General features: G+C 45.8%; 3 protein-coding genes across 3 annotated transcripts; 2 read left to right on the forward strand and 1 right to left on the reverse strand.

The window, feature by feature from the left end:
• Window positions 1-7,981: 7,981 nt before the first annotated feature.
• LOC123059120 (protein LURP-one-related 11-like) lies at window positions 7,982-8,744 on the reverse strand. The gene has a single exon (XM_044481760.1). The coding sequence runs from the start codon at window positions 8,699-8,701 to the stop codon at window positions 8,111-8,113; it is 591 nt and encodes a 196-aa protein (XP_044337695.1). The 5' UTR covers window positions 8,702-8,744; the 3' UTR covers window positions 7,982-8,110.
• A 5,779-nt stretch (window positions 8,745-14,523) lies between these two features.
• LOC123059121 (protein LURP-one-related 11-like) lies at window positions 14,524-15,145 on the forward strand. Its single transcript, XM_044481761.1, has one exon. It carries the CDS (start codon window positions 14,555-14,557, stop codon window positions 15,143-15,145), a length of 591 nt encoding a protein of 196 aa, XP_044337696.1. The 5' UTR covers window positions 14,524-14,554.
• Window positions 15,146-24,350: 9,205 nt separating this feature from the next.
• Window positions 24,351-24,947, forward strand: LOC123059122 (protein LURP-one-related 11-like). Its single transcript, XM_044481762.1, has one exon. It carries the CDS (start codon window positions 24,351-24,353, stop codon window positions 24,945-24,947), a length of 597 nt encoding a protein of 198 aa, XP_044337697.1.
• Window positions 24,948-26,221: the final 1,274 nt, after the last annotated feature.

Raw genomic sequence — 26,221 nt, forward strand, 5'->3', positions numbered from 1 at the left:
TGAGATGATTGGGATGGTGGTGGGCGTCAGTGGCTGGTTTGGCCTATTTATAGGTGCTTCTATTCTGTTAACTATGGAGGGTGTCTGAAGCATTAGTTTATGGCGCTGTAGGCGTCACTGGTTAGGATAGAATAGTGCTACACCAAAGTTGTTTATGCTCCATCTAGCACCGCACTAGTCAGCATGCAGTTGCGGGCACGTTTAAATAGTGTGTTATTTGTTTGGGCTAAAACTTTTTAGATGACATGGCAATACGGCATAGCGATAGAGGTTAGCGAAACTTTCTGAAATACTGCCTAATATTTCTATGTATGGTTTGCTATTTCTCAGGTACCTGAAATTTTTTTGTTGCCTCGGGCATTTTTTTTCTTCCCAGGCGCACGAGATGTGGAGGTCCGACCTTGCTGGAGAAGAACCAACCCCACTGGGGAAGTAGCCTCATTATCTATCTTACTCCCTCCGTTCCAAATTACTCGTCGCAGAAATGGATGTATATAGAACTAAAATACATCTAGATACATCAATACCTGCGACAAGTAATTCGAAACAGAGGGAGTATTAATTAGAAGGAAGCCATAACCCCATTAGCTCTCTTAGGGATGGGGGTGCAGGGGATTGCGGGAGTTATACACTAGTGCGGCAGGACCTAGAGGGATGGCCGAGGCCGCGACCAACAAGGCGGTGGGGGGAGGTCGAGGAGAGGGCGGGCCGGCAACAACCAAGGGGGGGGGGGGGGGGGGGGCGTTAGGCATGAGGAAGAAGGTGTTGAAGATGAACTGTGCTCGATCTATTTTCAGTCGTTGGATGAAGATCTAATGGCCATTGATGAAAGCGGCTGGTAAAATATGTTGTTTCTGACGTTGTATTGCATTTGCACGGCAGACATCATAACCTAGGTGCATGTGGAAGAAGAATACATATACAAGTGGCGGAACAGTTCAAAGTGTGGCTTCTTCACTTGCACACATGTTATAGCTTCCAAAGTTTATAATAATAATAATGTTACTACTCCTACAGTCCTACTTACCACATGCATATGTTCGGAGGGAAAAAAAACTGTAGGATTAGGTCTGCTTGGACTAGGTCTAAATAACAGGCAATCGAAGCAGGCCTAGGTGTAAATTTTGTGTGCTGCCCAAGAAACACAGAGGCAAAAAAATCCACTCAGTCCAAGCACCATCACATTGAATTTTCGAATGCTTGTGAAAAGGGATGACTAGTGTGATCAATAGATGCAACTTGGCTCTGAACTCTGGCTCTGCACCGTACAACACATGAACCGTCTCGCTTTCCTCCGTTCCAACGCATGAAGCTGAAACTTGGATCCAATGTCCAAGCCGCAATGTGTGTAGCATGTGCGATTACTTGGACCTCGACGTCGATGTTGGAAGTGTCCTACGGATTCTTCTATTTGGTGAGCATCTAATCTATAAAGTGGATCCGGCACGTACGTACGCACAACAAAACGATGATAGGTACTCCTTGTTGCATTTTGCACCTAATTGAGCTGGTAGCTAGGTTTCGCTAACGATTGATCTAATCCCCGTTCTTATGTTTGTTCCCTTCATTTTCTCTGATGTCACTCCACACAGTTAGGGCCGTGACCCACATCATGAACTAATAGTTTTACAACACAACAGTTATCCACACATGGCAATTGACAGAGTAACAGAAAAATAAGCTTCATTCATAGTTTTCCATGATCTAACTAGATTAGTGCGCATGAGGTCATTTCGTGCATACTAACGGCAGTTTGTGATGATGACCTAATAAAATGGATATGGATGCCACGCATGCATGGTGCTGAATACTCCCTCCGTTCCTAAATACTTGTCTTTCTAGAGGTTTCAACAAGTGACTACATACGGCACAAAATGAGTGAATCTACACTTTAAAATATGTCTACATACATCCGTATGTTGAGTCCATTTGAAATGCCTAGAAAGACAAGTATTTGGGAACGGAGGGAGTATATGTGTTGGTTGATTAGCCCAACTCAGAGGAACAGCGAAAAAATATGGCCAGAGATGCAGTGTTAAATAAGGCAAGGGCATGCCACGAAATTGGGAGCCTTGTGCGGATCATCAACTCTGCTAATAATGGAGCATGAACTATATTATTTGGACGGGAGACTTCTGAAGATCATTTTTATTTGTTAATCACAGAGTTAATCATTTGGAGATAGCATACAAAAACCGTTCGTACGTATGTGATACACTATTTTATTTTACAAGAGACAGACATAGAGGGGATCTTGAGAAGGTGAGCTTGCTGACCGAATTGATGCGATTTCTCTGCAAGATATGTGGAAATAATAAACAGAATATGACACCTCATCGATTGGATCACAATAGTGGTGGCACAAGTCTACGACGTTAGTGACGTCCACGGAGCGAACGTTTATCATCAAAAAGCATTGTGCTTCGGACACTTGCTTGCCTGCAGAGTATTTAGGATGAAAGCATGCTCAACTAAAACGCGAAATTTGTTTGAAACAAGCTAGCAGATTTAAATACTGTGGTCCTTCAGGTAGCACTCAGTACAGAAAATTCCAAAGGAAATTATGCTTAACAATAATATAACGGGGCGTGTTTGCTCTTGAGTCAATTTTGTAAATAAGAATGTTATTTTTCCCGGTTTCTGGGAAACTGTCATGCAATGCAAGCATGAAAAATAATTTAAACTTCAATTTTGATATAGTACTACGTACGTACCGTGTAAAGCTGTTTATGTTCTATGGAAGAAAAAAAGTGTCAAGCTTCTATATATGCCTCACATGTAAAATGGAAGAATCTTTTAATCTATTCTTCTTTTGGACATAGGTTGGAGAAAGAATATAGTGAAGTGTCGAGCAGCTGATCTCTGGAACAAGACGCGGAGAAGTCTCAACTGCAGCACCGCTCACGTTTGAACAGATTCTCACCTCAACAAGAACGTGCAGATGAAAGAGCACCATATACTTATAGATGCTCGATCGGCAAGATACACGTGTAGAGAGTGTACAATCAATGTATGTGCATCATCGCTTTACAAAAGACAAACAAAGGGATGGACGGAGCTTGTGGAGTATCAGATTCTGATCCCTGCAGGTTAGCCATGTACTTAATCTTAAGCATAGTTTAGTCGAATCACCACTTTGAACATTACATGTATCCCTAAAGAACTCATCGTTGACATACATCTAAACCGTATTATACTTAACGAGCACGTTGCCATGTCGCCCATAATTAATTATCAGAAAGACATGGAGGAACAGGTGCTTCCATAATGAGAAACGTACTGCATGCAGTGCTAATCATCTCATAACGATCAAAAAATACTAGCTGGATCGTCGGAAACATGGCCACTACCAGGATCCAGCCGCTGTCAGCTGCCCAGCTGCGTCATCCTGCTGGCGGTGATCAGGTTCAGAACAAGATGGTGGTCTACACGGTGTGGATGAAATCGCTGGTGTTCAACGGCCACTGCACCATGTACGGCCAGGACGGTCGCGTGGCCTACCGCGTCGACAACTACACCTGCACCCGCAGCCGCGAGGTGTTCGTCATGAACACCGCCGGCAAAGCGCTCATCAAGCTACGGCTCAATAAGGTACGTACCGGTTATGTTTCTCATAGTACGTGTGTACACCATTTGTAAATCACTTCAACGAAGCTCCTGAATCCCAGAGAATGTCCTAGCGAAAACATTGCACATTTTCGGTTGTGAAGAAAACTAGTTTAATTTGGTGTTCCTCTTCGATTATTACGTACGGGTTTGATCGGTGGTCGATTTTATCAGTGTACATTATATTTTATTTTCCAACTGTGAACAAAAGAAGTGAGTGTTTGCTTAGTTATATCATAACTTGTTCAGTGTATTCTAAATTTCCACATGGATGATGCTAATATATTTGGCAACTTGTTACATGCGATTAATCACAGGTTTAGAAAATTCTTCTCGGGATGAGAGCGCTTGTCGTTATTTGGTCGCTTTGGCTATGTAGAAATGATAAGGTTTTCAACGATAAAAGCATTTCTCTTTTCAAAAAAAAAAACCCGATAAAAGCACTTCTCTTATGCAAGTTATCTACAGATGTACCGGTACGCTTTGTTTATAGTCAACTCTACAATATGTGGAGAATCAAGACCTACTTATGAAGATGCTTACATGGTTGGGGAACACGGCGAGGGTTACTCGATTTTTTTTATGTGTCGTATATATGATGTTCTTGGTGTGGTGAGGATTGTTCAAACTTGAGCAGTGTTACATTCGACGCGCTAAGGTTCAAGCATTCCTAAAGCAGTGGTATATATGATTGCTAATTTGATGTGCGTCACTTTCTACTTCAGCTAGCTAGTTGCATGGTCGACACCTCACTATATTCTTTTTGCAACTCAAGTTCAAAAGCTCCGTATCATATATTTGTATTGTAGCTTTACGCTTCTTTTTCTCCAGAATAAACGTCTTTTCCACAGCACATCAGAATTGCTGGAAGCCGCAGCACTTACGAATGGGAGACTTCACATACTTTGCGTTTGAACAACAGCACGTGCGACCAATTTCCCTTTATTTCAAAAAAGGAGGAAGACCCCGGTCTCTGTATCTAGATGATGCATGTAGTTATTTTATTAGCTATTTGCAAATACCTTACAAAATAATATATCAATAAGTCTGAAGTCAGCATCTTGGCAACATTTGTCGTTACTTCTATACACTCGATGAAACGGTATCGATAATCCGAGCCAAATACCAAACAGACTTTGCACCATAGCCTAACATCTAAAACCGGAGGGCAATTATATTGATCGAGGATAGACCTCGACAAATTTCCCATAGCAATCCTATTTGACCGATCGATGACTGAAGATACACTCCTTGGGATTTTTTATTTCCCTGCATATTGATCTGACTATCTGCGAGTACCTTGTTAATTTGTTTGATTGGAAATTCACTTTAAAAAACTGGTCGTGTTCATTTTGAATTACTCCCTCCTTTCATGTATATAGGGCCTAATACATTTTTAGAGGCTAACTTGACCACATGTTAGAGCAATAATATATGGCATACAAATTACACAAAGCACACGATCGAATTCCTACATGAAAGGAGTTTCTAATGATATAACTTTGACATTATACATCTCATATATTATTAGTCTTATCAATAGTCGACGGCAATTTCAAAAAATGCATTAGGCCCTATATATATATGAAAGGAGGGAGTATTATCGTCAAATCTGAATGAGAGATATAGTACTTTCCGGCAAAGCAACTTTCCTACTGCCGATGATAAATGTGCGGTCCCTGAATGTCACCACCTTTGTAGACTTTATATATTTATATTATATCACTGTTCTGATCTGTTTATTATTTTCACATCTTTTGCAGAAAAAGAGCAAATATTTGTTCAGCAAGCTCTCTCTCTCTCTCACACACACACACATACTCCTCTATAAAGAATGACTTATTGCGAAAATGAATATATCTACACATATTTTTAGTTTTAGATACATCTATTTTTACTCATTTGAGCGACATGCTTTTTTGGGCAAAGAGAGTATAAAATATGGTATCACATACACATGGTTCGTGTGCTCTCTGCCGAAATGATTAGTTGTGATTACTTAGTGAACTTTTCATGGCAAGTTTCTTCCTCAAACTTTCTCTTTTTATTTTACTTTTTGCTCCAGTAAAGGCCAACCTGAATTTGTATCACTTGGTGCCAGCAGGATCGGATGCTAAACGTACATTTTTCCCTTTTCTCGTGTACAAAGTTCAAAATGCTCATATGTCATCTTCTCATAGCTTGCATCAAGAGGATGTTTCAACACTAAAACTCTAGCTCGGCCTCCGCGTCTATCTACTGGTGTGCTGCCCGTTGTACAAAGAGGAGTGCTTACCTATAGTACCTTGATAGGTCTTGCGCGCGGCTGCCTACGGCCGCCGCTTCGGGGTAGGTGCTCCTAACCCTACCCCGCTCCCGTGCGGCGCCACTGCGCCACACCGGAGTGCCGTCGCCTGCAGCCTCCCGTTTCACTCCAACGAATCTCCTCCCCCCGCCGCCGCCGTCAAGGGCGTCGCAGGCAAAGCCTGTGTGCCGCAGCGGCGGCGGCGGCGTTTCTCCTCGGCCAATGGTTCGGTCAGGACGGCGGCAGCCCACGATGGCCGGATCTACGGTAGTGGGTGCGGGGCGGCAGTGGCCAGGCAGGTGGCGACGAACGAGGATAGGTGCAGCAGCGGCGGCTTGGGCACCCGATCTGGGCCCAGATGGACTTCGCTAGGCCGCACTTGCTGATCTCGTGTACCGTCCCGTCAATGGCTTGCTGTCTCTGGGATCGACCCGCAACTCGAGGACGTCGAGGGCTCCGGCCCTGAGCGTGGAGGTGGTGGCTACCTCCTTCGCCAGAGATGGTCGGCTTGAGGCCGGGTAGCCGGAGTTTTGGATTTGTCATCTAGTCCTGGCTGCGAGTTGGGGAGACAGAGTTGCCGGTGAAAACCGAGCTGATGGCTGGCGATGGCAGAGTTTTGCGTCGTTACCTTGATGAAGGTATCGTTGTGTAACTACTGTCCCATTTGTGCTGCTTCTGGCGAAACCCTATGATCTGGTCGTCCAGATCAGACGACGGCGGTACTACGGCGCCGTTTCTCTCTTGGGAGTATCGTTTGTGGAGCAGCACTAGAAGACAGAGGAAGGAGGTGGAGTGGCTTCGTCTTGCATGGAGCTTCGGTGGAGCTGTCGAGTCATGCATAGCCGACAGGTGCTACGCCGAGTCATGCCTGGTTGGCAGGTGCTGCGCACGACAGATCTTCCTGATTCTTCGCGTCTGGGCGGACGAGCGTAGGACGGTGGCGCCGTTGGGTGCCGTGGTGGCGTCGATGGATGTCCGGCCTGGCAGGGATGATGCGGATCTCTTCTGAAGATGGGTCAGTGGTCCGATGATGATGGCGACTTCTAAAACGTGTGCATGTGGTATGCGCTTTAGGTAGGCTGCACCGGCTGTTGGTCCCGATACGTTATGTGGATGGATCGGCGACGACACCGGTTTTAGATATGGGGAGTGAGAGCACTCCACATTATCGATTTTGTAGGTGTGAGTGGTGGTTTCGGATGGATTGATGTATGTTCTTGTTAGACCTTTGTGGAATAATTAATAAAGATGACTGCATGCATCGATTGATGCAGAGGCCGGGGTTTAACCTCCTTTTCCAAAAAAAAACTATAGTACCTTGGTTTCTTTTATAAATTGAGATGTTTCATAGGTTGTTTTTTAGAATACAAGTTTAATAGGTTGGTACAATCCTACGAATGTTGTTTTAGTTGGCTTATGTCGATGTGTTCATTTTCTTCTTGGCGTAGAAGTTGCGATGTGTGTCGTACTGAACTTTCTCCCCACAAGCCAAATTTATTGGGATAGATGCTTGTTGTGCCTACCAATGACTGTGTGCGCGCCAAAGGTTGGACTAATTTGTAGTACTACTCTAGAAACAGCTTGAGTATTTTGTATGGGACCATCAAGTTTTTTTTCCACATGGAGTATTGAACTTCCTTATAGTATCGTTTGCTTATGCAAGCATGCACTTTTGGCTTAGAAGAAACAATGAACTTCTGGATCAGTGAGAGGGCGCACTCGGAAAATATTATCCAGTAGAATTTCAAAAGTAAATAAGTCCAATGCTTTTTGATATGACTAATTTCATTACGTCTAAATTAAACTTCCTACGGCCACTTTATCTAATTCTGTCAGTTTGGCTATGTTTGTCACTGCTTGAATTGTTGACCTTTTTTTGAAGATACCATCACAATGATGCAGAGGCCAGGTCAACCTCATTTTCAAAATAAAAATAAAATATCGCTGCAGTATAAATTACAAAGAAACACATACAAATATTATACAATCAGTGAACAACCTTGTATAAATTCATTGTGTTAAGATTTTGGTATTGAAAACCCTTTGAGAAAGGGTAAAAACATGCACCAAAAAGAGTCACAGTGTCTTCAGTTCGGTCAAAAACTTCCTAAATTGTTTGTCTGAAAAAAAGCTGTCACATGAACCGCCTACAGGTACTCTCATCATGTACTACGTTCCTAGGTAGAGAAGAAGAGGGTCGCCATTTCAGGCATCCAGGCATCACAAGGAGCGGTCGATGAGGCCACGCACGACGACCAAACCCAGGAAGAGCAGGTGATCCACCTCCGGCGCCACCGTCAGCGTCAGCACGTCGTCCCCCAGCACCACCCCCGCCGGCGTCTGCTTCCGTGCGACCTCTGCCACCACCGCGCCATCCACGCCGCGTACTCTGTACTCCGATTTGCGGGCAGAGCACCCGTCGATCGTGTAGCACGTCCCCGCGCCGCCGTGCATCGCTACGGCAGCTCCGTCCTTCTCGGCCCGCCGCACGCTGAACCACGGCGTGGCCTCCTCCTCCTGGCCGCCGTTGTGGGCGCACTGGCAGACCTCCCACCTCCTGAACATGCCGAAGCCCTTGCGCCTGATCCTGATGAGGGCGTTGCCGGCGCGGTCCATGAAGAAGACCTCGCGGCCGCCCCTGCAGCCGTAGTTGTCGACGCGGAAGGCGACGGCGCCGTCGGGGCCGTACACCGTGCAGCCGTTGCCGTTGAAGACCAGCGACTTCATCCACACCGTGTACGCCTGCTGCCTCCATTGATCATCGGAGGACGACGGTGAGGCCGCGGCAGCGAGGGGCTGGATCTTGGCCATGGACGAGAGAGATTGGTCTACTTTAACGTTGAGATGAGATGAGCTAAGATGATTGGGATGGTGGGCATCAGTGGCTGGTTTGGCCTATTTATAGGTGCTTATACTCTGTTAACTATCGGAGGGTCATTAGTTTATGGCGCTGTAGGCGTCACTGGTTAGGATAGAATAGTGCTACACCAAAGTTGTTTATGCTCCATCTAGCACTGCACTAGTCAGCAACTCAGCATGCAGTTGCCGCCACGTTTATATAGTGTGTTGTTTGTTTGGGCTAAAACTTTTTAGATGACATGGCAATACGGCATAGCGATAGAGGTTAACGAAACTTTCAGAAATACTGCCTAACATTTCTCTCCATTGCATTGCACAACAGACATCATTAGCTAGGTGCACATACATGTGGCACACCACTTCAAAGTGTGGCTTCTTCACATGCACTGCACAAAAATTATACTCCCCCCCACCGGCGGAGCTAGACGAAGATGTCAGGGCGGGGGCTAAAGAGAAAACGCGAATGCTTGGGGGACTAATTACTACACTCTCTGGTATTTAAGATCCCAAAATATATTTTTCTTCAGTGCTTACATCAAGGCTGGGGGATACACATAGCTCTGCCGTTGCTCCCTCCGTCCCATACTAAAGTGAGAATAAAAAAATTGCTACTGCTGCTACTTACCATAATCATAGTTTGGAGGTAAAAAGAACTGTAGGATTAGGGTCTGCTTGGATTGGGTGTAAACTACAAGCAATCCAAGCAGGACTAAGTGTAAATTTTGTGAGTCACTGGTATTTAGTTCAAACTTGCGCTAGAACCGAGAAACACACAAAATTCACTCGCTCCAAGCACCAACATTCAATTTGCAAATGGATGTGAAGAGGAAAGACCAGTGTGGTCGATACATGCAACTTGGCCCTAAACGCTCTGGCTCTGCAACGCAACACATGAACCGTCTAGCTTTCCTAACACATGAAGCTCAAACATGGATCCAATATCCAAGTCGCAATGTGTAGCATGTGCGATTACTTGGACCTCGACGTCGATGATGGAGTGTCCCATGGATTTTTCTATTTGGTGAGCATCTAATCTATAAAGCGGGTCCGGCAATCGTACGTATGCATAACGAGTCGATGATAGGTACTCCTTGTTGCATTGCACCTAATTAAGCTGCTAGTTCAAAAAGCTAGCAAGGTTTAGCTAACGATCGATCTAATCGCCGTTCTTGTGTGCGTTCCCTTTCGTTTTCTCTGATGTCACTCCACGCAGCTAGGACCGCGACCCACATCATGAACTAATTGCTTCACAACAACAGTTATCCACACATGGCAATTGACATAGTAACAGAAAAATAAGCTTCATTCATATATAGTTTGCCCTGATCTAATTAGATTGGTGCGCATGAGTTCATTTCCTGCATGCTAACGGCAGTTTGTGATGATGTCCTAATTAAAATGGATATGGATGCCACGCATGCATGGTGCTGAATATATTTATTGCTCGATTAGCCCAACTCAGAAGAACAACGAAAAAAGATGGCCGGAGATGCAGTGTTAAAACAAAGCAAGGGCATGCGACGAAATCGGGAGCCTTTTGCAGATTAGCAACTCTGCTAATAATGGAGCATAAACTATATCATTTGGACGGGAGACTTCCGAAGATCATTTTTATTTGTTAATCAGAGAGTAAATCATTTGGAGATAGCATACAAAAAACCGTTCGTACGTATGCCACACTATTTTATTTTATTTTATTTTATTTTACTGGAGACTTCTGAAGATCATTTGTTAATCATTTGGAGATAGCATGCAAAAACCGTTCGTACGTATGTGATACACTATTTTACACGAGACAGAGAGAGGGAATCTTGAGGAGGTGAGCTTGCTGACCGAATCGATGCGCTTTCTCTCCAAGATATGGAAATAATAAACAAAAAATGACACCTCAGCGATTGGATCAGAATAGTGCTAGCACAAGTCTACGACAGTAGTGACATCCACGGAGAGCGCACGTTTATCATCAAAAATCATTGTGCTTCGGACACTTCAGTTGCTTGCCTGCGAAGTACGAATTTCGTGCAGAAAAATTTGGGTTGACATTTTAGGATGAAACACGCTCAATTAAAACACAAAATTCGTTTGAAACAAGCTAGCAGATTTAAACACTGTGGTCCTTCAGCTAGCACTCAGTAGAAATGATTTGCTTGTAATTATGCTTAACCATAAGGGTGACGTGTTGGCTCTTGAATCAATTTTGTCAATAAGAATGTTATTTGTCCCGCAAGCATGAAAATGTTTTTTTGTGGTAAAATCATGAAAATGATTAAAACTTCAATTTTGATACAGCAGTACATACTGTTTTTTTAAGGAGGTTAAAGCCCCGGGCTCTGCATCAATTGATACACACAACCATCTTTATTAATTATTTCACAAATGTCTGACAAGAATATACATCAATCCACCCGAAGTCATCACTCACACCTACAAAATCGATAATGTGAAGTGCTCTCACTCCACATATCTAAAACCGATGTCGTCGCCAATCCATCCAGATAACAGTAGTATGTACTGTGTAAAGCTGTTTATATTCTCTAGAAAAAAGGGCGTCAAGCTTCTATATATACTCCTAACTCACATGTAAGAAGGAGGAATTGTTTAAACTATTATTGTTTTGGACTCAGGTTGGTAAAAAGAATATAGTGAACTGGCGAGGAGCTGATCTATGGAACAAGACGCGGAGCAAGTCAGCAGTCACACACATCGTTTATTCGACACACTTTCCTATCTTTGAGAAGTCTCAAGTGTAGCGCATCGAACGCAGCACTGCTCACGTTTGAACAGATTCTCACCTCAACAAGAACGTGCAAATGAAAGAGCACCATATTCCATATACTTAAAGATGCTCGATCGGCAAGATACACGTGTACAGAGTACAGTCAATGTACTTGTGTGGCATCATCACTTTGCAAAAGACAAACAAAGCGACGGACGGAGCTCGTAGAGTATCTGATTCTGATCCCTGCAGGTTAGCCATGTACTTAAACATATATGTATAGTTTATTGGAATTAACACTTGTGAACATTGTATGCACGCCAAATGTATCCCTAAAGAACTCATCGTTGACACACATATCTAACCCGTATTATAATTCACAAGCACGTTCTAGCAGCTGGCTAGACGTGTTTCCATAATTCTCCATGCATGTGTAAAATTATAAATGAGAAATATAGCTCATTATTTTGTTTTCTAAATATGAGAGTAGAGTATCTTTTATTTCCCAACTAAGAACAAAGGGGTGGGTGTTTGCTTAGCTATATCATAACTTGGTCAGTGTATTATAAATTTCCACATGGATGATGCGCTTGCCTATGGTCACTTGAGAATTGAGCCACTTGACTAAGAAATAACTATTTTCTTAATTCTAGATAGCCGTCTGATTAAGAATTATTATTTTTTGCACTTGCAAGAATCTAGATGTCCTGATCGAATCATTATTAGTGGCGACATCAACAGTATATTTATTTATTATTTTCCCAGGAAATAACACAACAAATAGAATTTGTATTATTTGTGTTCCTCGCACATTAAAACAAGTGTATACTTGTAAGTAACTAACGTTACCCAAAAGTCCAATGATTCACAATCTTTACGTTGATGGTCCCTTAAATATTTTCTCTAACTAGTATTACCATCCATATATATTAACAGATCTTCCAGAGGGCGAAAACGATAGCTCCGGGCCCAATTGGTTTGTATGAAAGTTACAAGATGAAAACAAGATTGTGAGTGACATCCGAATGACGGAATTAGAATACTAACTCAGAAAAAAAAAGTACATAGACATATGCTACCGAAAGGTTATGTCCAAAAAATATGTATTTGGGGAACATGAAACTATACATACGCATAGTCACCGATCCTAATTATATTTCATATCCTAATTCAAACATGTGCGCCTGGGGTAGTGTCCATTTGTCGATACATAGCTCGAGAGTTTAATCTCGTTCCTTTTTAAAAATAAAGCATGTGTGCGATGTGCAAGAGTAGTAACAAATTTGGCCCCGCTGTTCAATTTTCAATATTCTTTTTTGACCCCAGTTTTTATTTTGTGTACATGGTTCAAATCATGAATATTATTATTATCAGAATAGTAATAAAATGCTTTTATTTGGTAAAATGATTGACAACATATTGTTTATTGGCACAATGAATACAAAACAATGAAACTAGTGGGGGGGGGGGGGGGGGTCCAGCCATATACGAAAATCAAGCACAGACAGTTGACATCCCTATTAACAAAAGTAGAATCTACCAAAACATTTTGGTCAAATAAAGACATAGGAATGAACTAGAGCATGTTAAGGGAGTCCGTACACTCTTTAAGCAAGGATTAGTTGGGGTCCCCGCAAAAAAGGGATTCGTTGATGTTTGGAGCCTAAATTGTTTAATAAGTGGGGCTAATCAGGGATCAGATCCGAACTGTGCTTGCTCGATCCTTTAATTTTCCTCTAACTTTCTAGAGGGCCGATCCACGATGTGATGTGTACATCGCATAGTATACCATATGTACACCCTCGCACGCGGTGTGTATGTTTCTCAATCGGAAAAACAAATGTTCAGCCTGCTCCACGCGTACATACGATCGGAGCATGAACGCGTAAAGAAATTATCTTTCTCGTCGAGGTAAATGCCCAACGAAACTAGGGGCACCACTGTTCGATCACGTCCACGCTTCCAGGTGTTGGTCATCTCCACCAAGCGGTCAGCTTGGTAAGCTACCTACCCCGCAAAAAAAAAGGTGTCGGTCATCTCCTGTTCATAAAAAAGGCCAATGATCTGGTCAACGAGTTTCATTGTCTCTGCTGGCTGATTCCGCTCCCATTCCAGTACAAAATATGGTACTGTAACATGTATGGAGGGTTTATACGCGCTCCGCAGAATAATTGACGTTACAAATTAGTGATCTTCAAAACGCTCTATTATTGACAGAGTCGTCGCTGATCTGCGCATGGTTCCCAATTTGGGGATGGCATCTGCTTTGTTTAATGAATAGCACTGCGTTGCCCTTGTCCTTGTTAGCTGGAAGCTAAAGAATTATGCTCAGATCAGAAGCGTGCATATCCATTTTCTGTCATCGCTACTGAACAACCAATTGTCCAAAGAGCTGGGACCTGATTACACAAATCCAGGAATACTACATTGTGACAAAAAAAAAGTGACTTATTTTTATTCAGTTATGCCATGTGTCGATAAGCGATGTGATAAACTAAGTTGAGGGTCACCGGCAGCCCGACATCAGAAAGGGGGGGAGGACGACTGAAGCTTTATCGCCCACGGTCCAGAACAGTCCATGGACTGGAAGACGAGAGAAAACTAGGAGTAGAACTAAAACTGGCCTGGCTGTTTAATTTGGCGCAGGTACTTATCCTTCCTTGAGCGTACATTGTCAGAACAATCTATTTTCGGACAAGTGTTCCAAATAGAACGATCATCATTTTAAAATGCAAGCGTACACATATGTTCTGCATTGCATTATATCACGGTTTAATTTGTTCCAGGTTTCAACCGCATGCGTTGGATCGATGTTGTGCAAAACAAATTGGAACTGCTACCGTAGAAGCACTAGCAAAACCTGATGCTAATCGGATGCTGACTAGGAGCAGTACATTAGTACTACTAGATGGAGCATAAACAACTTTGGTGTGCGGCACTATTATATCCTTACGCATGACGCACACACTGCCATTAGCAAAGTAGTTCAAGCATCTATAAATAGATGAAACCAACCACTGCAGCCACCATCCCAATCATCGCAACAGCAGCAGCAGAGCAGAGCTATCTTCTTCTTCCATCTCTCGTCGATGGCCAAGATCCAGCCCCTTCCTTCCTCTCCCTGCTCCATCTCTTCCTCCGATGATCACCAGCAGGGCAGACAGGCGTACACGCTCTGGATGAAGTCGCTGGTGTTCAACGGCAACGGCTGCGCGGTGTACGGCCCAGACGGCGCCGTCGCCTTCCGCGTCGACAACTACGGCTGCAGGGGCGGCCGCGAGGTCCTCTTCATGGACCGCGCCGGCAACGCCCTCATCAGGATCAGGCGCAAAGGCGGCATGTTCAGGAGGTGGGAGGTCTGCCGGTGTACCCACGACGGAGGCGAGGGGGACGAGGCGACTCCTTGGTTCAGCGTGCGCCGGGCCGAGAAGGGCGGGGCCGCAGTCACGATGCACGACGGCGCGGGGACGTGCTACACGATGGACGGATGCTCGCGCAAGCCGGAGTACAGAATCCGCGACGTCGATGGCATGGTCGTGGCCGAGGTGGCGCGGAAGCAGACGGCGGCGGGTGTGGTGCTCGGAGACGACGTGCTGACGCTGACGGTGGGGCCGGAGGTGGGCCACCTGCTCGTCTTGGGCTTGGTCGCCGTGCGTGGTCTCATGAACGGATCCATGTGATAGATGCATGCAAAGGGTGTTCGTTCTCCGGTTCTCCTGGTCAAAAATCTCGACTTTTGAACATCTAGTTTAGAGTAGCCAAGAGTTTGTTTCGCACGGACATTTAGAAACCATTTTGGGAACATTTTTAGCCAAACTGAGGACATGAAAACTCTTTTTGATGGATGGTTTTTCACCCTTTATCAAGGGTTGTTCGACGAAATTCTTGTAGACGTATACATGTGGTAACATAATTATAGATGTTTTCTATTTGGATGGAACGCAACAACAATTTAACAAGTCAGAGCCAGATTCTTTTGAGGATGGGATGCCATGAAAAGGAAATACCATATGGTTGGATGGACTTGGGCTGTTCACTTGCAAGAAGATGAATATATTACTTCTCATGAAATGGTGTTTGAAGCTTTCTTAGAATCCCACGGGGTTGTGGGTGACGATCTTAAATTAGTTTAGATACTAAATTTGCGGTAGGCAACGGATGGGACACTTTTTTCTAGTTCACCAAATGGCTAAGTACAACGCCCCTTCGTGAGAAATACCCTCACCTCTTTGTCCTAGCCTCTGAGCCTACAATTAGTGTTACCAAGATTTTGCAAGACAAGTGAGTCAACATCAAGTTTAAGTGCAACCTCAGTTAACTGAGTGCTAGGAAATTGGGATTTGCTCTGCGGGGAGTTGGTTTGAGTTACCCTTAATGACAACACCGATACAACCTCATCGGAGTTGGAAGCATAAGGTCACTACTTGTTTGACACGAGAAAAATATCTAGGGACTCCGGGAAGAAGGGAAGAAGGGAGTGTGTTTCTCTCATACGCCGGGGAAAAAAAATGAGTATGCGGGCGTGCCAGTGCACCGTAGTACACAAAAAAAATAAGGTACGGGAAGCATGTATTTCATTAATCTCGTTGGAGAAACAAAATTACAAGATCCCATAATAAAAATGTGCACTCCATGGCCTACTAGCGCGGCCGGGCTGACTATAGCGATTGTATGATCTCCTGGTTTCCGAGGCCTCGGAAGACTCCCGGTTAATTACTCCCGCGGGTTGCTCCGCGAGATACCTTCGATTGAGCTGTGTGGTCGTCTTCGTCATCTTTGCTTCGTGTTCTCCATGCATGAATGATGGTGATGTGTGTGTGTGTGGGCGGTGGCAGAGCCCGTGTCCTCGTCGGTACACGCGCCGCGTGTAGCTAGCCTTTGCGATGCCCACGCTCGCCCTCGCCGTCGTGCCTCGTCGGTCTTCGCGACGTTGGAGGAGTTGTTGTTGTTGGGGTAGCATGGATCACGCTCGGCTCAGACTTCTCGACGACTAGTAGCTTCTCGGGGTGTACAAGGGTCTACACCCTGCGGGAGTAATTGTCGATGGAGACCGGCGTCGGTGTATGACCGTCGCGTTGCTCGCGCCAGCATGCCTGAGTGGTCGACACCTCGTCCCGGCCAGACGCCGAGTCCACGACAGTCGGCGTCGTCTCACGAGTTCGTAGAGGAGCAGTGTTGTCGTTGAAGTTGCGTCGCCTCGCCGTCGCATCTTGTCTTCGGACCAAATAGACATTTTCTCTTCGGTGAGCAGGGCGCGGGCATCGCCCTGGTGTGGCACCATCTTCTAAGGAGGCCACAGACCGCCACGTGGTCGACATAAGCTTCTTCCCGCTCGGATGACGACACCGAACTAAATGTCTTCGTCTCCTCTAAGCGCTCGATGTAGACGATGGTGATGATGTTGCAGAACGTAGGAGAGCTTGGTCACGAGTCATCTCGCGTGAGGGCTCCGATGGCTTTTCCGGTCGACGAAAGGTTGACAAACATGCCACCCTGCCATCAAATGACTACGTGCATGGCCCATGCGCGCGCAATGGCCACTTCGTGGTGCACAGCAACACAAAGATGATTTCACCGGCAAGAGGTAGACTAGAAACTTAGCGACAAGGCTAGGCATCTGTCGTCATACGTGGCCGTCTCCAGTGATTGCCAGCCGGCGATCAGTCTTCATGCGTGCACTGGTGCTGGGCCTTATACGTGCACCTGTACATAGTGTACTCCGTCTCACGATGTTCATCTGTTCTCCGGGTACACCACAGGCGGGGAGGTCCTACTGGGCCGGCCCACACCGAAATACTGTAGCGCAAAAACATACAGAAAAAGCAGGCGTCGACAGGGATCGATCTCACGCCACGACGGTAATGCAAGAGACTAGCTACCACTGTATCACTGGAGTGCTAATAATCGAAAGCAGCGCGCATTTCTAAATAACTATCGCGCACAAAAAGTTCACCAGTTAAAAAAAGGGTGACGAATTTAAATGGAAAAGTTCATCGTTTTGAAAAAAAGTTCATCAATTTTGAAAAAAAGTTCATTGTTTTGGAAAAAAAATCATAGATTTTGGGAAAAAGTTCATCGAATCTGAAAAAAGTTCATCATTTTAGAAAAAATTCATAAAATTTGAAAAAAATCCATTAGATTTGAAAAAAGGTTCATTGATTTCGAAAATAGTTCATCAATTTTGAAAATAGTTCACCGAATCTGAAAAAAGTTCATTGGATTTGAAAAAATGTTCATCGGATTTAAAAAAAGTTAATCGGATTTCGAAAAAAAGTTCCTTGGATCTAAAAGAAGTTCATCGGATTTCAAAAAAAAGTTCAACGAAATTGCAAAGGAATTTATTGGTTTCGAAAAAGGTTCACAGTATTTGAAAAAGGATGGGGTGAAAAGAAAAGAAAAAACTGACTTACGTAGATAATAAATAAGTGGACTAAAAAAGGATTTGACAGAAGCGATCACGGCCGGGTGGCTAGAGCGTACCGCTCGCTGCGGCGAGGTGCTGGGTTCGATCCCTCGGTCATGCACTTTTTTTTGACGTTTCTCTATAAACAGAAGAAGAAAAAAAAAAGCAAAACGGGCCGAGCCCAGCTAACTCGGCTGCAGGCGCCCGTTTGCAAATTGCACTATAACGGGCGCCTGCAGCGCCAAATAGGAAATCCCCCACAGGCGGCCATACCCAGCGATGGTACTCGGAAGGATGGCACCATCCAGTCCAGCCGAGGTGTGGGAGAGACACTGCGCCGGCATCAAAGTTAGGCCTCGTCATCCTCAACCAAGACACAGGGCAGCATAGTATGGTGTGCTCCGCAGCTTCGTCCTTCAGGGCACGAGCTCGATGTAGCGGGCGAAGGGTGTGTGATGATGGCTATCTTCGTGGCATCCACCTCCATGGCAGCGGCTTGGCGACGTCGGCGGTGGGCGGCGTCTCGGCGAGCTCTATGTCAACACCTTCACCACGCCGCCATGACAAGGTAGATGTGAGTGGTGATGGTGATTTGTGTGTCGTTGGCCTCGATTGCTAGCTTGGTGAAAACGAGCCCCGGCGACTCGTCGTCTCCATCGAGGGGTGGTGAGTAGGGGCGGCATCCGTGGCGTCGACGCCCGGGGCATCGAATTTGGTGGTGTCAGCATCCGTAGCGTGGGCTTGGTGAAGTCGAGCTCCGGCGGCGCGTCATCTTCGTCGAGCAGTGGTGAGTGGGGTCGGCCTCCATGGCGTCGACCTCCGGGACATCGACCTAGGTGGCGTCAGCGTCCATAGCACGGGCTTGGTGAAGACGAGCTCCGGCGACGCGCCGTCTTCGTCGAGCGGTGATGAGTGGGGCCGGCCTCCGTGGTGTCGACCTCCGGGGCATCGACCTTGGTGGCGTCAGCGTCCATAGCGTGGGCTTGGTGAAGACGTGCTCCGGCTACGCGTCGTCTTCGTCGAGCGGCGATGAGTGGGGTCGGCCTCCGCTTGCGTCGACCTCCGGGGCATCGACCTTGGTGGCGTCAGCGTCCATAGCGCGGGCTTGCTGAAGACGAGCTCCGGCGACGCGCCGTCTTGGTCGAGCGGTGATGAGTGAGGGCGGCCTCCGTGGTGTCGACCTCCGGGGCATCGACCTTGGTGGCGTCAGCGACCATAGCGCAGGCTTGGTGAAGACGAGCTCCTGGAGACGCATCGCCTTCGTCGACCTCATCTTCTAGTCCGGTGGCTCCATCTCCGGCGGTGGTCCAATCGTGCGAACTTCGCGTTCGGCAACGCTTCCGGCTTGTGTGCGTGCATGCTATGTGCGTGGAAGAAAGAGAGAAGTGAGATTAGTTAGACAATCCTTTTACTCTCCGAACACGAGTTTGGCCCCCATTGTGGTTTGGCTCCTCCTCCTCGCGTTGCTCCCGGGATGCAGCCGCCTGAAACTCTGCCAGAGGTGATCCACTCGGCCTCCGGCCGCTGCTTGAGGACTCTACGTACGTGCTTCCCTTGGCCTGGCCGTGAGTCCCGATCGATGGGTGCGTGGGCTGTGGATGGATGGATTGCTGCGTGATTTGATGGATTGATGTGTGCGTGAGATGACCAATGGATGCGTGCGTGCGTGCCTTGAGAATGGGTGTGTGCTTGAGTCGCCTCTCCCGTTTCTGAGGAACCTGCTAAGGAAATGAAAAGAAGAGGGTTGTTGTATGTGTATACATCTCGAGCCCAGGATGCTCCTCGTGTACGACGCGCCCTGCAGCATATCGCCGCCACGGGCGAGTCTCCCGCGTGTGCTTGCGCCTCTCTCTCAGCTGGGTGCCCCTTGGCGCACGCGCGCCCGCATGGGCGCGCCCTCCGATCTCCTCGACGTTGCCACCAGGGGCGCGTCTCCGCCTTGTCTTCTCTCCTGATGTTTGTCTGTGCTGGACTCCTCCTTCTTTCGGTTGTTCTTCTTGTGTAGAACCTGATGGATGGAAGACATAGTAACAAATAGAATTAATCAGCGGGGCTTGGTCTGCTCCCGTTTCTTCATCTCCTCGGACGCCTACATGCTCGCCGTGGGCAGACCGCCACCGTCGCCTCCTGGGGCGTTCCTTTTGGATCCCTCCTGGTGCCTCCTGGTGCGAGGCCTCCCTGCCCAAGTGGTGCTCGTGGACCCTTGTACGCGTATGTGGTTCCTCGCCTGATACACAAGGGAGATAGATGAATGTATTTATTGTTAGTTAACCTGAGAGATGGTACTCCATGTTGTATCTTGACACGCCAATCCGCTTGCGGCTGCCGTCCTCCTTGTCACCGGCGCAGCCGCCGGATAGGCAGGGGTGCGTGTGTGTGCACAAGGGCGCCGGCGCCAGCCACGTCCTCGAGACTTGACGTGTGTTGCCGCCACAGCGGCGAGCGCGTCACTCGCCGTGGTTGCCCTTCGCCCCCTCAAGGCTTATCTGCATCTGCATGTCGACGCTGCCGCCATCGGGCGCGTCTTCTCTTGGTGCGTCCATCCCGATCTCGTCGATGCTGCCGCGAGGGCGCATCTCCTCTTCCGTCGGCCTCGTCTTCCTTTGGCTGGATGTGTGCATTTATAAGCAGGAGGAGATAGGCGCTGCGCGTAGCCTCGGCTGTTCGGCCGCTCCGATCTTCTTGGCCAAGGCGACGTCTGAGTTATCTTATCTTTCTCTCGTGCTTATCTTCATCTGTAAAAGAAAACAACTTATACCTATCTAGTTAGCTTTCAACTGACTGCAGGTGGGTCAATCTATTTGCCAAACGAGTGACTTTTTGCCGTGTCGGAGGTTCATCAACTGGATACGGGTATTCGGGTGTGTACGCGTGCTTGCCGGTCGGGTATTTTGTACGCAGTTGTGCGTGTCGGTCGTGGCGGCCGATGCGTACAGGCAAAGAGGTGCACATTGCTGCTATACCTGGTCTTCACTGCATGCTTGTAGTACGTAGGCATTCCTTTTGTTTGTGCCATGCACCATGCACCATGTACAAGGATATGCATGCATGCTCCTTGTATACACATATTCTTCTCTTTATCCTGCACTCAAGAGAAACATTCTACAATAATATTTCAATCATATGGGTTAGTCATATAAAAGCGAGAAAAGCAAATCATGGGATGATTCTTTTTTACTACAAAAGGTATTTGACTTTTCTGCTTTGGTACAAAATTGCGTCGAACACTACTATGTTAAATCTATGTATAAGTGTTTGCCTTGCTAAGTGCCTTTGGTCTACAATGTTGCCACTGAAAGTGTGTGTCTTCTTGTGGAAAATGGTACGGGACTGTCCCGGCCTTGGCCATCAACCCACTGAAACATCATGGCCTAGGTGGTGGCATATGTGTGTTACGCTTGAACCTGAGAACACCAATCACATTATCTTCATATGCACTGACCGGATCATTTGGAGATGTATTTGCGAATGCTTTGGTTGCACTTGGGACCCAACCTCTTCTAATGAAGTGATTGATATCCTCAAGAATCTTAGAGGTCATCTCGGACGCGTAGCTTGAAGGGCATTTGTGATGCTAGCCTTGAAGTTGTGTAATTGTCGCAACAAATTTGCTATTGAGGGGGCATCCCAAATCATCCAACTGACTATATTAAAATCTCTATTTTCTTTAATTGTGGGAGTCCCTATGGAAGATGAAGGCCATAGGAATGTGCACTGAATCAACAGAGAAAGTCAGATCCCATGATCATCACTAGCAAAGTTTATCTAGAACCCATTCCTATGTTTGTGTGCTGGATGTCGAGGCCTTGTTTTAGTATTTGGTACTTACGTATCTTTGTAATTTTTGTTTGTTCTATAAGACTATGTTATGTTGGTCTATCCACTTCTCGAGCGTTATTCATTTAAAGTAGGAAGCTTCAGGCACCTTTCATATAAAACAACTACAAATGTTCTCTTAGCAAGTACATTTTCCTGAACTTTATCATTAGCAAGATCAATGATTTTGGTCATGCTTTAATTTGAACTGGAGAATAGGATCGTTCAATTCCTAAATCACCTCCCAGAACAACTTACATAAAAGGAGGCACAAACATCATATATCCATTTAATGTTTGTTACCTACTTATATGACAGCTTCAACCCGGTCAAATACATTCTTATTTGACCAATTGGCTCAAGAAAAAGTGTGTGTGGTAAACCATACTTTCCTTGGAATTTCCACTGGTGGGTGCTAGAAGGACCTCTGTTTTTTAAATCTGCTATCGTGATTCGTATTTTTTTTAATTTCTGTAAGGGTTTGTGCTGATTGATATACAACTTCTGGACTTTTATCAAGAGAAAAAGTCGCACACACGTGGGGAGAATCCACATTTTGCGTTGGGAAAGGGGCACAAGTCACATTTGTATTATTTCTAATATTTTTACCTACTTATATGTCAGTTTCCATTCAACCCAGTCAAATATATTCTTATCTCACCAATTAACTCATGAGCCAACACGACCCTGTATGATTAAGCATACTTTCCTTGGAATTTCCACCAGTGGCTGCTATCTAAAGAATATCTCTATTTTAAATTTGCTAAATTGTTTCAAACTTTCAATAGGGATGAAGTTCCAAGGTTGATCATGGCTTCACCGGAAACGGTTAGAATACAATTTATTTGCTGGTTAATGAAAATATCACCTAACACGGAATGCATAGTTTCCTTTATGAGACAGATAGTTTGATACCTCGTGCGTTGAGGGTACAACCACCCTCCCTAACCATTCAACCGTATGTCAAGCACGGAGTCTTTGATGATAAACATGTGCTCTATGGTTGTCACTACCGTTGTAGACTTGTATTAGTCTGATCCATTCGTTGAGGTGTCACTTTCATTTCTATTATTCTCACATCTTGCAGAAAAAGTGCAACTGATATGGTCAGCAAGCTTCACTTCTGAAGATTCCATTTGTCTCGTCTAAAGTACTCCGGTACAGTAGTACTCCCTCCGTTCCTAAATATTTGTCTTTTTAGACATTTCAAATGACTACTACATACGGATGTATGTAGACATATTTTAGAGTGTAGATTCACCCATTTTGCTACGTATGTAGTCACTTGTTGAAATGCCTAGAAAGACAAGTATTTAGGAACGGAAGGAGTAGTTACGTATGCATGCATCTTGTGATCTCTACCAAAATGATTAATTGTCACCACTAAATGATTTCAGAAGTCTCCCGTCCCAAAAAAAAATTGTTTATGCTAAAAATAATCCGCAGAAGGCTCCCGAGTTCGTGGTACGCATGCCATCTTGTGTTCCTAGCTCTTCTGATATGGGAGATAAGCTAATCACTTGGCCCATTACAATATACTCACTTTCTCTCATATTAGTTGTCGCTGAAATAGATGTATCTGAGTTCTCACTTCAGCATTAACCATGTAGTGCATCTGTATCCGTTTATATTAGGTCATCACCACAAACTGCCACTACATTGCAGGAAACAAGCTCATCCGTGCACTAATCTAGGTAGATGATGGAAACATATGAATGGAGCTTCATTTTTTGGTACTCTGTCAACAGCCATGTGTGGATAACTATCTGTTTAGCAAAAAAAAAAAAAATCATGGCATGGCGTTTGTGGAGTGACATCAAGAAAACGACAGTGTAAACAAGTACGGGGATTAGATCGCCCTTTAGCTAAACCTAGATAGCCTTTTTTTAGCTAGCAACTTAATTAGGTGCAATGCAACAAAGAGTACTTATATCGTTGGGTCGCTGTGCGTACACCTACCCGCTTTATAGATATATTATATGCTCACCAAATAGAACAAATAATCAGTAAGATGTTCCCATCATCGGCATTGTGATTGGTCCAATAACTCGCAGAAACTTTCCTCGTGCGCAAGCGATTGGGTTTGCAGCTCGCTTCATGTCGGTGCCTCCAGCCTCTAAATCTGAAGGTTGTGACCCACTATTTGGATCGGCCGACAAAGTTATGCTATGGATGTTAAGGCCGGTTAGACCATTCTTTGGGCTGCAAACACCATATGAGTTGTTATTACGGTGATCCGGGTGACATGGCGCATCTGCTAGAGTTTGTTCTCATTGTGCTGCTTCAGATTAATTTGCTTCCATTTTTTCCCCCTCTGATGCACTTGCAAATTTCATTAACCACTATGCCCCAGATTGCCATGTCATACTAAAAACCAAGTCCAAACAAACGACATGTCATGCAAAATGCTCCACGTACAGGCACCATGCAAACGTGGCGCTAACTGAATGCTGGCTGGCAGGTACCCAGTGCAAACAACTCGGGTGCAGAACTATTCTATACTAACGCGTGATGTGTACAGCGCCGATAGACTAATTCAGACGGACCACGTGATAACGAACGAGGTGCGAGTATACATAGGTGGAACCAGCCATTGACGCTTACCATCCCAATCATCCCATCTACTTCGTCGCAACAGCAGCGGAGCAGAGCAATCATTCTCGACCATGGCCAAGATCCAGCCCCTTCATTCCTCTCCCTGCTCCACTTCTTCCTCCGGAGTTCAACCGGGCAGGCAGGCGTACACGGTGTGGATGAAGTCGCTGGTGTTCAACGGCAACGGCTGCGCGGTGTACGGCCCCGACGGCGCCGTCGCCTTCCGCGTCGACAACTACGGCTGCAGGGGCGGCCACGAGGCCCTCTTCATGGACCGTCAAGGGAACGCACTCATTAGGATCAGACGCAAGGGCTTCTGGACGTTCAGGAGGTGGGAGGTCTGCCGTTGCACCCACGACGGCAGCGAGGAGGAGGAGGCGACGCCGTGGTTCAGCGTGCGTCGTGCTAAGAAGGGCGGGGCCGTCGTGGCGATGCACGGTGGCGCAAGGACGTGCTACAGGATGGACGGGTGCTCCGGCGCGCGCAAGCCCGAGTACAGAGTCCGCGGCGTGGATGGCTCGGTCGTGGCGGAGGTGGCGCGGAAGCAGACGTCGGCGGGGGTGGTGCTGGGGGAGGACGTGCTGACGCTCACGGTGGCGCAGGAAATGGATCACCTGCTCGTCCTGGGCTTGGTCGTCGTGCGTGGTCTCATCAACCGCTCCTTGTGATGGATGCCTGAACTGGCAATCCTCTTCTACTGGTTCAGTTCTCTCCAGGTGATCGATGCTTGGAACGGGTCGTGACTCTCCTAGAGATTTTGGCGAACATATTGAAGTTTCTGCTAGCTAGTTTGAGAGTTTGTTTCAGGTGAAACATTTAGAAACTCTAATTTGCGAGATTTTTTTTTGTCGAACATGGTGGATGGTTTTTCACCAGTTTAGGCCATGCTTTAAATTTTGTACTAGGGAATATCTTAATGCATAACCTAAATAACCACAGTTGACCCACATGTTAATTTTATTTTATTACCTTGTTAACCTATTTATATAATAAATTATATAAACCACCGTCACCTAGACAAATTTACATGTGCCCGTTCACGCAAAAATAGTAAAAATGTATTTCTCACAACTTGATGCACGCTGGATCCACCCGTCTTTCTTCGTATATTCCCATCAACCCACATTTCCAGCAAAATTCTTTTCTAAGCCTTCTTCTTTTCTCCAGAAAAGTGCTTGTTCCTTTCTACTATCTGTATCCATGGTCTCCATGATAGATAGTCCCTTCTCGATGTTGTCTGCTAGCTTCCTAGGGCTCCCTCCATCAACGATCCAAGCCTCCACTCTTGCCCACCTTCGCAAGCACATCATAACTGCATGACCTAATAGTCCCCATTTTTTGCCATGGATGCCTCTCGTCGTTCACCACGGTAAGACGTCATCAGAGGAGGTCTAGGACATGGTAGGGATGGCCAAAAAACTCAACTTTGTTTTGTCCTTTTTTGCAGTATAGATATGAGGTGGTTGAGTTCGAAAATTGATGTGTTCGAGCTTAAGCTTCGCTCGAAGACCAAATTTGAACCCATCACTTTCCTTTTTAGATATGTTTGGTATCAATCCAGTTCGGTCAGATTATTCAACTGCTACTATATCTGTGTTGAGAAGAAGCGTAGCTTTCTTAATTAGTTTCACCATCACTTACAGGTAGGGGGGTGATGTGGTGTAATGTCATATCTGCCTCTTATCTGTCAAAATTGGGAATTTGGGCATGCTACTATACATACAATGTGCTCAATTGTTTCATGGGATGGAATTTGCTTCGATCATAGGACAGTAATCTTGCTCTGCATCGCGTTACCGGTTATCTGGTATGGCTGTGAATTGTAATGATCGACCCATAGTCACCGAGAAACTCATGATGAACTGCATGATACATTTGCTGGTCAGGTTGTTTGGGAGGATGCATCAATAACAGTATGCTTCCTACATGTGCCACACTTCAG

The sequence above is a fragment of the Triticum aestivum genome, chromosome 3A, assembly GCF_018294505.1.
Source record: "Triticum aestivum cultivar Chinese Spring chromosome 3A, IWGSC CS RefSeq v2.1, whole genome shotgun sequence".
NCBI lineage: Eukaryota > Viridiplantae > Streptophyta > Magnoliopsida > Poales > Poaceae > Triticum > Triticum aestivum.